This window comes from Chiloscyllium plagiosum, chromosome 19 (assembly GCF_004010195.1).
Source record: "Chiloscyllium plagiosum isolate BGI_BamShark_2017 chromosome 19, ASM401019v2, whole genome shotgun sequence".
Taxonomy (NCBI): Eukaryota; Metazoa; Chordata; class Chondrichthyes; order Orectolobiformes; family Hemiscylliidae; genus Chiloscyllium; species Chiloscyllium plagiosum.
The window spans coordinates 30,505,450-30,519,434 of record NC_057728.1 but is presented as its reverse complement, the minus strand read 5'-3'; the positions used below and the strand labels follow the sequence as shown (position 1 = coordinate 30,519,434).

Here is a 13,985-nt window from a genome sequence, read left to right as displayed (position 1 = left end):
TGGAATTTGAATAAAGATTTGTGCACTTTGTGTCTTTCACTGTGTCTCACACCTGCACACACACACCATGGGTGCTGGGGAAAAAAAAAATAATAAGCACTACTGCACTTAGGTGGTAGTGTGAAAAAGTAGAAAAAAAAAGAAAAAAAAAGATAAAGGGGAGTGTCCGACTGCCTGCCCCTCTTCCACGGTTACGTTAGAGCCCGGGTGTCCTTGGAGAAGGAGCACGTGGTGTCCACCAACACCCTGGAGTTGTTCAGGGAGAGGTGGGTGCCGCAGGGAGTGGAGTGCATTATTTCCCCCTCCAACTCTATTTTGATTTAATCCCTGCCCTCCCCTTCACTGTTTGATCACACAGCATTGCCTTTTGTGTAGGACACTGCTTGTCACTGGCCACTCAAGTGTTTCCTTTCTTCCTGGTGGTGGAAATTGAAAAAAGATTCATACACCTTGTGTGTCTCACTGCGTCTCACACCTACACACACACAACATGGGTGCTTGGGAAAAAATAAGTACTAAAAAAAAAGAGAAAAAAAAATAAAGGGGAGTGTCAGAGATATTGCCACTTTACTAGCTTATTTGGAATGGGGCAGTGTTAAAGTTAAGGACTGTTCATGTATAAATAAATGGTGACTTCGTGACAAGGTACTGGCCTCTGAAGTTATTTCAACTTATAACACACAGATTGCAGCTGTTCAGTAGCTCACTACCACCTTCACATAGGAAATTGGGGATAGGCAATAAATACTGGTACAGCCAGTGATGGTACATTACTAAACAACTAAAAAAAAAGTCGCTTGGTAAAATCTGGTACTAGTTTTCTATATAAATTTGCCTGATAATATCTCTGACACAGAGACTGCAGCCAGGAACAAAGGAATGACGTTCACTCCTGACCCAAAGGAAAGTTGTCCACAATGATTTAATAAGTTCCAACACATTAATAGTCCGTATTGGAGCACCAATTTCAATCTGATGCCACCTACGGACAATGTGTGGGAGCCAAACATATTGAAAAATTCTCTTAGACCACAAATTAGGAAATAAAACCTAAAAATTAGAGACAAAAATAGAAATTGCTAGAAAAGCTTAGCAGATCTGATAGCATCTGTGAAGAGAAATCGGAGTTAACGTTTTGAGTCGAGTGATCCTTCTTCAAAAGTTATAGTTCACGTTTTAGTCTTTTTACAGAAAGCAGACTAAAGATTGGGAAATAAACATGGGATGAAGATAGAAGCTAAATTCTCATTTAAAATATCTTTAAAAACCAAACTAAAATAAGTTTTATTAACTTAAAAATCATAGAAATCGTATTACACAATGGGATGCTTGGGAAGTTATTTTTTCAGGTAGCGAGCTTATTTATCACTTAACAGTACCTTCACTGTTAAAAACTCAGTTATGCCATCAACAAGGCTCAACATTTCTAATGGTTAAAATACTTTTCAAAAATTCACGCGAATTAACTGATTGTGTAGATTACATGCGCAAATTATGCAACACTACATCTTTTGTTGAAGAAGGATATCACTGTTAGCAACTTTCAATTGTTTTTTATTGCAGCTACAAAGGTGCCAGAAGTTGCTGTCAGTTTTACTCAGGAATGATGCTGAATGCTGCTTCACTGTTAGCACAACCACAGATTCCTGGCAAATATGTTGCAATAATGTCATAGTTTTCATACCAGCATTAAAAATGGTTCTTGGGCCACAGTGAAACTAATCTTGTATCAAAGTTTTGAATTTAGCCGATTGCTGTATATCTGCTCCAAATGTTGAGCATGCTTTAAAAAACTCACCAATAAGTTAATAATATACTTTAACGTCCTGATCATTTTGATATTATATGTCAGTCAATGACAAATTGATGGTAATTAATGTATAACTGCTATTTTATCTAGTTGTTTACTTTTATAATTTATATTACTTAACCACTTTTCTTAAAATTACATTTTCTAACCATGCACATTCTGTGTAGCTAAAAACATGTTTGAGAAATTTGCTCCTGCAGTTTTCAGCTGTGAATTTGACGGAGCTGTTGTAAATTTGAGGGAAGTGAAAGGAAACCCCACTTTCACGCTCCAAAAAAGGGTTTTCTGCACAGTGGAAATAAAGTGTAGAGTATAGCTCCAAGGAAGTTTCTGGCCTGCCTATGCTGCTGTGAATCACCTTGAAAATTGTGATCAGGCCAGGATGATGCTTCCCAAATGAAATTCAATTCAGTTATGTGATGAAACAGTGGATATAAAGCCAAGTCCATCATTTTTTAGAGCAAAAATGCTTGGTGTGTAATAAATTGTACACCATGCTTAACTAATAATACATTTTTCTTAAAACTATTCATTGAGAACAGTAACAAAACTCTTTTTAAAGTCACTCTTTATGCTTTATCCTAACTTATAGAAAAGGGACTAGACAAAGGTTACTACACTGCAGGAGCCAGACTGATCCGTCTGGAAGATAAGGTAAGTGCATGATGCACTTTCCTTAAAACTTGAGGGCAATTCAGATCCTTATCTGAACTATACTTTTCGATAACTCATGCCATTGATCTAAATTCCTACACTAACAAATTGTGTGTATGTGAATTATTTTACTCTGTTCATCAAATGATATAATTTAACTTGCTTGTCCTTGGCTTTTGCTAGCATTTTATTCTGATATATTGCTGAACAAGAGAATGAACATTCACAATAAAAATAGTTTCTTCTAATCTTATGTTCTGCAACATGGGAAGCATTAGAATGTTCTGACTGTAGTTTTGTCTTGTTGCATATGTACATTGGTTTTATTTTCCCTGACCTAAGTCTGATTATATATTGACTGAACCAGAAATTTAAATGATTCTCACAAATGTATTCTTTAATGAAAATGTATTAAGAGTGTATTCAGTTTCATTAAGTCTATCTCATTGTGTTTATCATATAATTAATTGAATATAAAGCAAGGTTTTAAGAATAAAGTGTAGCTTATGGTCAGAATAAAATCTCAAGCAAGTTAGTGACTGTTCCAAGAAAATATGGGTCAATATGAAACTTTTAACTTGAGCTCACACATCTTTTTAACACCCTAAAATGATCTCTCCAAAGTAATTCAATTTAGAATTACTATGTAAATACTTACAAACACTTGGTGTATCAGCATAAAAAATATTGATACTTAATTTCAGGACTGTTTTCAGCAGGGAGGGCCATACCTTATTTCAAGTGATAGGAATGGCGATATTTGCATTTCTAGTACACAACATTGTTGCCTGTTTCAATTTTCTGAGCAGGAATGCTGGATAAAACCTTTGCTACTCTGATAAATGACAGAGGCCTAGGAAGGATTCAATAAGAAATTAAGACATTTACACCCTTAACTCTTTAGGGAATTATGAGGTCATTTTCTGTTGGAAATTGATCCTCTTGATTACCTTCACAAATTCTGAGGTTCAATTGGAAATTATGCCTGCTGTTGATAATGCTCTTGCTGGGGACATACTGGATAGAGTTGTTAGACTGACACAGGGATGAGCTTATGACTTCCCATCCAACGTTTCCTTATTACCTGTTTGAAAGAGATTATCCACTTAGTGTTGAGCTATAGTCAGTTATGTATTATGGAATTACATTTTTTGGAATTCAACGGACTTACTTTCAATCCTTGACCGTAATCTAATTAGCTCGTGCCTGAAATAAATTTAGGCAATATTTAGAGCACTCAGTTGCATTTAAAATTAATAGCACCATTTTCTCAGTTAACACAGGATCATTGTAATGAACCTTGTTTGTAATCTACCTAAAGCAAATACATCCTTTTTTAGATGAGGAAAGTAGGACCGTAAACTGTAAACACACTCACCGCCCCCCTCCATACACCCTACTAACCTCCTATCAGGTGCGGTCTCACCAATTCATCACACAACTGCAGTAAGGTTTCTTCATTCATATATTCTATGCATCAATAGTAAAAAAGGCCAATATGCCATTCATTTGTAAAGTTGCTTGCTTTTGCATGCAGGTTTCTTCCTATTAAAGTGTAGTTCCATTTTATTTTGGCTAGATTCTCATCCTAATGAAATTAGTCATTTTCTAATCTTAAAGTTCTACTTTAGATTGTTCCTTGCTCTTATCCCTTGCTAATTTATACCTTATGAGTTTCTCATCTTACCCAAGCATTTTTTCATAAACATTTTATTTGTTGACTCACATGATTCCCCAATACCAGATCCAGAAATGCTTCCTTTTTAGTTGAGGTGGAAAGTTAAGGGTCAAGAAGTGCTCCTGAATACATTGCAGAAACCTATCCCCTTTCTTTCTTTTTACTCTAATATTATCCCAATTGATAATTTGTTAATTGCTAGAATCCTTAAACATCTTTGTGATTTTCCTTCAGATTTGCTGCTTGATCCCACTATTCAGTAATGTAATCTTATTCTTTTTGTTTCTCAAATTGAACCAAATCAATTCTCTCCTTAACCATGCAAGCGCACATTCCAACATTATAATGTCTTACCTAATCAGTACTACCACTATTTCACCCTTTTTTTCTTCATACTTTTTCAGAACAAATTGTATCCTTGACAATTGAGCATGCAACCCCACCATATTTAAGCTACATTTCCATTGTTGCCACTATATCCTGGCTATTTCTGCCATTAAATCTCATGAACCTTACTCACCATAGTTTGTGCTTTGTGGGCGGCTCAGTGGTTAGCACTGCTGCCTCACAGCACCAGGTTCCAGGTTCGATACCAGCCTTGGATGACTGTCTGTGTGGAGTTTGCACATTCTCCCCGTGTCTGCGTGGGTTTCCTCTGGGTGCTCTGGTTTCCTCCTACAATCACAAAGATATGCAGGTGAGGTGAATTGGCCATGGTAAATTGTCCATAGTGTTAGGTGCATTAGTCAGAGGGAAATGGGCCTGGGTGGGTTACTCTTCGGAGGGTCGGTGTGGACTGGTTGGGCCGAAGGGCCTATTTCCACACTGTAGGGAATCTAATCTAATCTAAAATATGTACACACTATAATTACCTTTATATTCTACATAGTCCTTCTTAGTCTGCTTATATCTCATGTGATGCTAATTCTCAAGTATATCAAACATTCTTATATGTACTATGTTCCTCTTTTCTATTTGTATAAACTAGTGCCCAACCGTCTTCTGTCAATTTAATTTAAACTCTCCTGAAGTACGGTAATGAAACTTTCAATGAGGAGATTACATAAATGGAAAGAGACAAGCAAGAGAGATATTTAAACATAATTTTAAAATTATACATCGAAGGTTCAAAGATCAGAACCTAACGCAGTTTGTTTGGCAAGTAGAATCTGGTGTAGTATAAAATATTTGCAGCTATGTTTTGAATGACCTGAAGATCATAGTTAGTGATGACACAAGACAAGAAAAGCAATAGTACTACGGGAGGCTAAAGTTATTGCCCTCCAAAAATGGTCAAGGAATAATGTGCACGATTGTCACACAACCATTGTTTGCGATGCAGACATTTGATTATTTCAACATCCAGCCAGAGCTAACCACATTGTTGATAGGGCAAGTGCTTTAGCAAAGCCAATGACATGAGTCACCTGCAACAGTTAAACTATTCAGCACTAATGAAAGCTATCCACTACCTCTTAAAGGGAAGGTGCACTACAACTGCAGCAATAGCTGTAAGTCTTTCAGAAGTGACCTAGGAAATCTGAGCAATGGCACAGCATGGGAAAATGTAGACATCAAAGTATGAACTTTGTCTGGAGGTCTTGGTAGAGGGGGTGGAAAGGAGGAGAAATATTTTGTATCTACAGGAAGCTAGGAGGTCTTCCAGACACATGCTTTAATGGCAGTGAAGGCAGTGACACAGCACCCCTGCCCTTACAGGGATCTTTCATGACAGACCTATATGGTTCTCATTGTTGGAATAAACAACATTTAAAATATATAGATTCTTCTCCAGTCTACCTGGAGACATGGGAATGAGTTTTCAGATAGTAGCAGAGAAAAAGTTGGCACGGAACTCATTCCCACATATAATAGCTACCCCGCAACCATTCAACATTTTGTATGGATTAATTTGTTTTGAGTGGGCCTTCCACCCATATCTTAGAATGAAAAGCTGCCTCACAGAGCTGTTAGCCATTTGATTGGCCAACAGTCTTTTGGTGCCAACAATACCAAAAGTGGTGGCCACTGTTAGGGTTACATTTAGTCCGATAGAATAAAGTGTGGGAAGCCCAGAAGTCTCTTGGTGGAGTCCAGAGACATTGTTACATTCTTCTTTCAGATGTCAATGCATTATTCACACAAGGATTGTGAAAAAATATGTTAATTCATTATTTGAAGGTAAAATTAAATTAATCTTCACTCAGAGCTAAACATAGTAGATCTTACTCCTGTCATTGCTGTGTCAGATGCCCAACAAGTCATGGGATTAATGCATTACATCCCATCAAGGTATGTAACAATTGACAGCAGTTTAAGATACACTGGCTTATAGGTGTATATCATCATATCTCAAAGAGATATGCCCAGGATGGGAGGCCCAGTTACAATATCTGAGGGTAGGCATTGGGTGGAGGAGGGCTGGAGGGTTCAACAAGGGTGTAGAAAAGACCATGAGGGTCCATTCAAATTTGACAGGAAGCCTGCAAGGGAAGCACACCCTCTTTCAGCCCAATGTCCATGTAGGTTAAACTGCTGAGTTATGCCGACATCCATAACATGATTCTTCCAGACCAAAACTACAACTGGGAAGGGCCTCAGTAGGATCAAGGTCTGGCAGATTGCCCTGGACCTCACCTGACCTCTGTACAATTATTAGGAGAAAGTGAGGACTGCAGATGCTGGGGATCAGAGCTTAAAAATGGTGTTGCTGGAAAAACGCAGCAGGTCAGGCAGCATCAAAGGAGAAGGAGAATCAACATTTCGGGCATAAGCCCTTCTTCCTGAAGAAGGGCTTATGCCCGAAACGTTGATTCTCCTTCTCCTTTGATGCTGCCTGACCTGCTGCGCTTTTCCAGCAACACATTTTTAAGCTCTGTACAATTATTGCCAGGGCAGGAAGGTAGATAGTCGAAGGGTATTCTCAGAATTCTACAACTCCCTGCCTGCAAACCAACCAGCAGGGGACTGTAAAATTACTTTCCTAGTCTTCATAGTGATGGGGCTGTCCTGGCAGCTTCAGGCCTTTGTCCAGGTACAAGTCCAGTTGTATCTTGTTTGAAACATAGCTCCTCAATAATATTTTCAGAGGGCATGTACATCCTTCTTAAATATTGTTTCATGCTTTCTTATTCTATATCTTCATTTTAGTCTTCTTCAGAATGTTAATGGCATCTAACATCTGACCATAGGGAATATTGTGTCTGCTCTTATTGAGAAGGAGATGAGGAAAAGTGTGAATTGTGCACATTGTTGTGGAGGAGATGTAAAATTTCTAAGCAGGCTCCTACACTCTCAGGTTATCAAGGACAATTCCGAACATTCTTAGGTTCAATGCAACAAAATGGTTCCATCTGATTGGCTCATATTTCAATTTCATGGCAAAGCTTAAGGAAAAGGTCAATTAATGGTAACAATCTGGTAATGGGCTGTTAATGTGTAAATAGAAATCCAAAAATGGCATCTTAATTAATAGAACCGTACCACAAGATTTCAAATATTGTTCACAAAACAAATGTTTTGGATAAAAGACTTTAACATAATGCACATTATTACACTAACAATAGTTCTTTTAACTAGTTACGTCATTATACACTTAGGGTTTACTTTTTGTTACCCAAAAATTTTCTTATGAGACACATCAATCCTGAAGTTATTTACATCTGCATGGAGCACCTATAAGGTGTGCCATGGTTCTGTGGAAATTTGTCCACAGTTCAGGCTATTCTCAGAGGTGAAACATTAATTTACCTTCTCTTTATGCCTCGTTTCTTGTTCTGGTTACCTTCCAATATATTCAAGCTAATTCAACTAATAATTTTCTGTTGCAATAAAATGCTGTAAGGCTTTGGGTTGCATTGGACATAATCAGGCTTGGATTGTCCTTGATAATCTGAGTGGGTTCTCTCTTTCGCTTCAAACAAAACAATCTTCCATCTTCTGTTACTCACAATAATTAAATTACAATTATACCTCATCTGCTGCTCACACAAACCTTTTTATTTCATTCCGTTTACAGCACAGACCTACCTACCTGTCATGATTTGGAGGTGCCAGTGTTGGAGTGGGGTGTACAAAGTTAAATATCACACAACAGGTTTATAGTCCAAATGGTTTAATTGGAAGCTCTAACATTTGGAGCAGCACTCCAAAAACTAGTGCTTCCAACTACCTATCTATCATTTGCTTTTCCATCTCTTATTGAGGTTCAAACTAAAACTAATTTTTTCAGAAAACACCCAGATATATTGAAACCAGAAAACCTTCCAAAACTCTATCCATACTCAGAGTGATATAACCTGTTCTAGGATTTTCTCAATCCAACTTTCAAATTCCTCATTTACAATTATATTTGATCTGATGAAGAAAATAGATTTGACAAATTTTCAGGGTTTACTGAATGCCTTTAAACTAATTTAGCTTTAATTCTCTGAACAAAAATCCAATTTTTAAAAATCCATTTGCCAGGTGTTAAGATTGTAACACAGGCACAGGATGTTTCAGTAGTTGCTATATTGTTGCAAACTCATTCTAAATAGTTAACGATGTACCGAACAGTCAAATTTAGCCAGATGCTTGGAGATAGTCGAAGCAAAAGGCTGTTATACATTTGGGCTTCTTGTCAGTCAGGCATTTAAGAGCAGAGAAAGAAGCTCCGACTGAAAGGTTTTGCTGCAGCAAGCTTTGAGAAGTTACAGTTCAAATCCTATTAGTAGGTGCAGCTACAAGGTAGGGCTATGGTTAAGAAAATCCCTGAGAGTCATCCAGAACACGTTGGGCACAAAGGAAGCACTAGGAGCCATTGATGGTTCATTGCAACTAAACATGAGGCACAGGAAGCCCATAAGCAGTATTAGCTTGGTGCAGCTGAGAAATATCAGTACTTAAGGAAACCTACAGGGCAGAGTCACCTTTGTGAAGCTAACTGTCAGAAAGCAGTTGGGATTGTGCTCATGAGTTGGTGCTGGAGTGCTGTGAATGAAGAGTGCAACAGAGCACATCAGGAGCAGTACCAAGTATCCACCACATCTGCAGTACTGTATACAATACTGATTACTAACAAAGCAGCACACTTGACTCGCAATCCAACCACTACCTTTAATGATCACTCCCACACCACCAGTGGATATTGATAATAATTTGACCATTTACAACATGCACTGCAGTAACTCCCAGGCCTCTTCCACCAGCACCTTATGAACACATGACCTTTACCAACTAGAAGGCTCCGGGTAGCTAAAACATAAAAATGTCACTATTTGCAAGTTTCTCTCCAAACCACGCACCATACTGACTTGGAACGATGTTGATATTCCTCAACTGATGTTAAGTCAAAATCCTGGAATGCTCAGCAGCATTGTGGGTCTCCCTCCACCTCAAGGACTGCAGTAGATTAATAAGCCAGGTCCTCATCACCATCTCCAGGGCAATTAGGGATGAGCAATAAATGCTGGCCTAGTCAGCATCATCCATGACCAAATGAAAAATGTCTTCGGAATCCAATGGAATGTGATCTCGGAACAGGATTGAAATGATCATTGAGGCTGTCCATGACAGAGCACGCTTTGAGGGAGTTTCAAAGCCAGATCTTCAACAGTGAAGAATTGGAATCTCTTGTAAAGGAGACATATTTTTGAGATTGATGACCCACACTGTCAAAAGTGCTTGGGGTTTGCTGAAAAATCTGGGGAATCTGTCTTGAACACAGTAAACACCTTAGCTGTATGCTGCTAAGGTGTTACCCATATTTAGCTCATGTTCATTCTGGAAGTTAGAATGGCATTGTTTTATATTGTTTCATTATTGTGTCTGTCTGTAGTAAAACTTATTTTGTTTGTTTATGCCAATGGAATCTCATGGCTTTATTCGCTGTGTCAGTACCTGTGACTTCAAACTTTGTCCATTTTAAACAAAAAAGGTAGTAGTCACTAAGCAGACTGCAACATTCATAAAAAATGATTTTATGAGATGAACATGGTCAGTTTTTGAACTGCCATTTCATTAGGTGTTCTGGCAATCCCTGAATCCCATCCATGTAATTACCTGTATGATTTTAATATTCCCAGAACTAAATAGTAACATGAATCATGAACTAAACATTTGCAGCTCCTTTAAGCAGCTTTCATTCTTACATTTTTGTGATATTTGTGAAATTCTGTTGGTGTAGTTTCTAATGCAGAGTATTTGTATTTTTGGTTTAGTTTCAATTGTTTTTATCGTACAGTAACAATTATTTCAATTATCTGAGCAGTGAGTTGCTGCACAATCATTGGTATCCACCAATTGGCCAACTGAATACTGGGGTTAGTCTGCAATACATTTCATTTAGCCAATCAACCTCTGTTAACATCAGGTAATTTGCTCAATTATGATTAAAACTGAAACCTAATAGTTCTTGAAATTTCCAAGATGAACAACAGACAAAGAAAAATGTGAACAGTGCTGACAGAGTACAGACCAAACCACCACCCAACACACAAAGCAACAAAAGAAGGAGAACTTAGGGGCTAAGATTGGTAACCGTAAAAATATAATTCATCACAATGGTCATTATCAACCTTTAGGTTACCACCAACCTCAAACTTGTAATGATGATAATGACTGAAATAGTGATAATGCAAACATTAAAGAGCTCCCCTATTTGTCATTCTGAGGAGTGAAGGATCGGATTATTAAAACTATTTTGAAGAAAAAGATTGTAATGGTGAGTCTTTCAAATGAAACATCCAACCTCGATTCCAAACCGAGCATGTAGAGAATATTTTAAAGTCACTGTCGCACATCTTCATTCTCCAAATTGTTGGAGACGGGATGTACATTGGGTAATGCACCTCTGGACTCTGTGAAACTGTTGAAGTACAGATAATTGTGAAAAGTGCCCAGGATGTTTAAAGATCTAATTGATTAATATCTGCTGCCAGGGACCCTCCTTGAATGTCTCCTACCCTGAGATCTGGGCAGAGACTTAGGTCAGAGACGCAGGACTTAGCTGCATACTTATCCAATAAATTTCACTGTTTAGTACCTAGTTTAACTTAGTAGTTATCCAGTGCAACTCAAGTGAATACCACAACTGAGCTACCACCACAACAAACCAACCCCTCCACTGACAACCATTCACTCTCATCATCTCCTCCAACAGTTCAATCAGCACCCACCCCAACTGTGTTTATTTACCCATCTACCACTAACCATCAAAACACCAACCATACCCAAACCACCTGACTTAATCTCCCAAACCCTCTGTACCCTTTTCAATTTGGACAGCTCTAGAAAACATTTCAGTCAAACCCTATAGTGACAACTTTCCAGCTGTTTGATGAAATGAGACAAGTATTTTCACTTCAATGTATCGAACCTCAGGAGATTCTGCTTTTTGTTTAGATTATGAGCTTACAAAGTCTTTGAAAATTTTCTTTTTTTTTCCTTGACCATTGTTATTTAATTTCCCCCAATTTAGAATGAGATTGAAATCAAGACAAGCTCTTCTACTCAGGTGTGCAAATTCTTGATTGTGAAGAGCATAAAGGTTTTGCTGAATATGGTGTTCCCTTTATTGGAAAGTTGCTTGGTAGCACACCTTTAACATTAACTGCAATACTGTTAGGGCAGGGAGCTGAACATTTGTTGGCTGTAAGCTCTGTCTTGTTAACTAAGGCTCTCCATCTGACAATACTGTGACATTTGCTCCTGTGTCTATTTTGAAATTCATGAGTTGCACATCGATGTAATTGTACATACGTCAAAATGTTTAGTCCAGGTCACTGATTTTCTATGGGAAGCTTCTGATTTATCTTCTAATAAAGACTGTTCCACATCATTTAACTGATAGCATAGGTAGTTTTTCACACATTTGCTTTCTGTGCCTGTGTCCTGCTTTGGCACGGTTTCTGAAATAGCCTACTTTCTTATAATAGAAGCATTCAGTTTTAAAAGCTGGACACTACTTGTGTTTGTGAGATGTTTTTTGCATGGCTTTTAAATAATTTTTAGTGTCTGGTTTCATCCTACCTGCTGCATTAACATGTCTGGTACATTGTTTGTGGTTTTGTACCTCAAAAAATGAATGGATTCTATAGATCTCTTATATCAATTTATATCTTCTCTTCATGGAATTGACCTATTTTGCATTCAGACCTTTACTTCACTCACCATATGTGTAACTTTCTCTCAAGTTAGGTTCTTGGAACTATAATAAATCTGACAAAGATTGATCACTAATGCCAATTCAGGCATTTATGAATTTTGACTTTAAGTCACTGTAGTTTCATCCCTCCTGGAGAGATAATTAATGCAATCATTTATGAATTTATCTAGATGCTGCATTCTTTTGTTAGATCTTTCCAATTTAAGAATCTTAATAGATGTGAGGCTAAAATAATTGCCAAAGACTTTAAAAGCTTTATTAAATTTGTCTGATGTTTCATTTATCCCTGGATGAACTGTAACATCCCATGCTATGCTCCCAATTGCGTATGGAAGTATGTTTGTTTTTATCAGCTCAAAAGAATCTTTATAAATGAAATAAGTAAAGTTTGGCACATGCAGTGACCGATGGAACTGTAACAATAAGTGGTAGTGAATCAACAGGCTTTGTGATAGTGTAACTGTGTGAAAGACATAACTGATGTGTTTTAAAATTAATATGAAAATTTCTATGATAGCAGTGCCTAACAACCACTGGGTAACATAAGAGTCGGTACAGACACTTTAACATGAAATTCCCAATAGGGTATGTTTACATTGAAATACTTGGGGAAAATATGACCCAAGCAGAGATTTAATATTTTGTAAATCCATACAAAAGGTGCATCAACATTGATAGCTAAAACTTGCAAATGTTAAGCTTTAAATACAAATTACCTCACAATCGAGGATCTGAATATGAATATTATTTTATAAATAGCTGGATTGGAAATCCATGTTAAAGCCAATAGAGAAAACAGAACAAAGTATGCTTAGAAAAATTCTGGACCTCATAGTTTGAGCTATGGTGCATAATTATTGTAATTAGGATCCTTAGAGGCTTATCCATAATCAGCAGGATATTATCAGTTACTTTTGGAATCTGTTAAATTTTGGAATTATGCACACATTGCACATTTTTTCCATTGTTTATCATTCTATTACTATAATCATTGCATTGTGTCAGTCATTGATCAACACGTGCCCCACTGGCGTCGTAAAGGGTGTTTATGCATGAAGCGTGCAATATTGCCAAGCCTGTTATTACATGCAGGCTCCAAGCCAAGATTATAAATATATTACAGCTATTGGGTGCAACCATGGATTGAGGAAAGCACGTTCCAAAGAAGAGGTATTGAATTCTGAATTTCATGAAAGGTGAGAGTTGAATTTGTATTTTATAAATAATAATCAGTGTGCCTTTGCTATAAAGAAAAGCAGTGATATACTGTTAGAAAAGAACAAAATTAAAGGACAGAATCTTTTCACAAAGTTCTACTGAAATATACATTCTGCAAGAGTTTATTAATGTATATTTTATTAATGTATATTTTTTACTGGAATCCTAAAAGGATATTTCTTAAAAGAAAGGTCTTCCTATGGACGACATGACAAAAACAGATTTTAAAACAACATGGAGTTTAAGTTGGTATAAGCGTTGAAAGGAGAAATACTGGTGGATCATCCAAATCTTCTTCAGTCTGTGTAACAATGTCTCTCATTCCACTTAACTTGTACTTAGTTGCTAATATGCAGTAAACTACACTTGGCTGAAGACAGGAGCCTCCTCTTATTAGACTAGCAAGTAGTTTTCTTATTCCTACTTCAGATCACTAAAACAGGTGTGCCTTGTAAATCCCTAACCGAAAAGAGGATTGC

At 37.3% G+C, this 13,985-nt stretch overlaps 1 protein-coding gene across 8 annotated transcripts in view; it reads left to right on the top strand.

Moving 5' to 3' along the window:
• The window catches only part of kcnq1.2 (potassium voltage-gated channel, KQT-like subfamily, member 1.2), a 590,999-nt gene that overhangs the window by 365,290 nt on the left and 211,724 nt on the right, over window positions 1-13,985 (top strand). For all 8 annotated transcript variants that reach the window (XM_043709475.1, XM_043709482.1, XM_043709483.1 and 5 more), the window contains one exon: window positions 2,403-2,464. In XM_043709475.1, coding sequence (XP_043565410.1) covers window positions 2,403-2,464 — 62 coding nt within the window. The remainder of the gene's footprint in view (window positions 1-2,402; window positions 2,465-13,985) is intronic.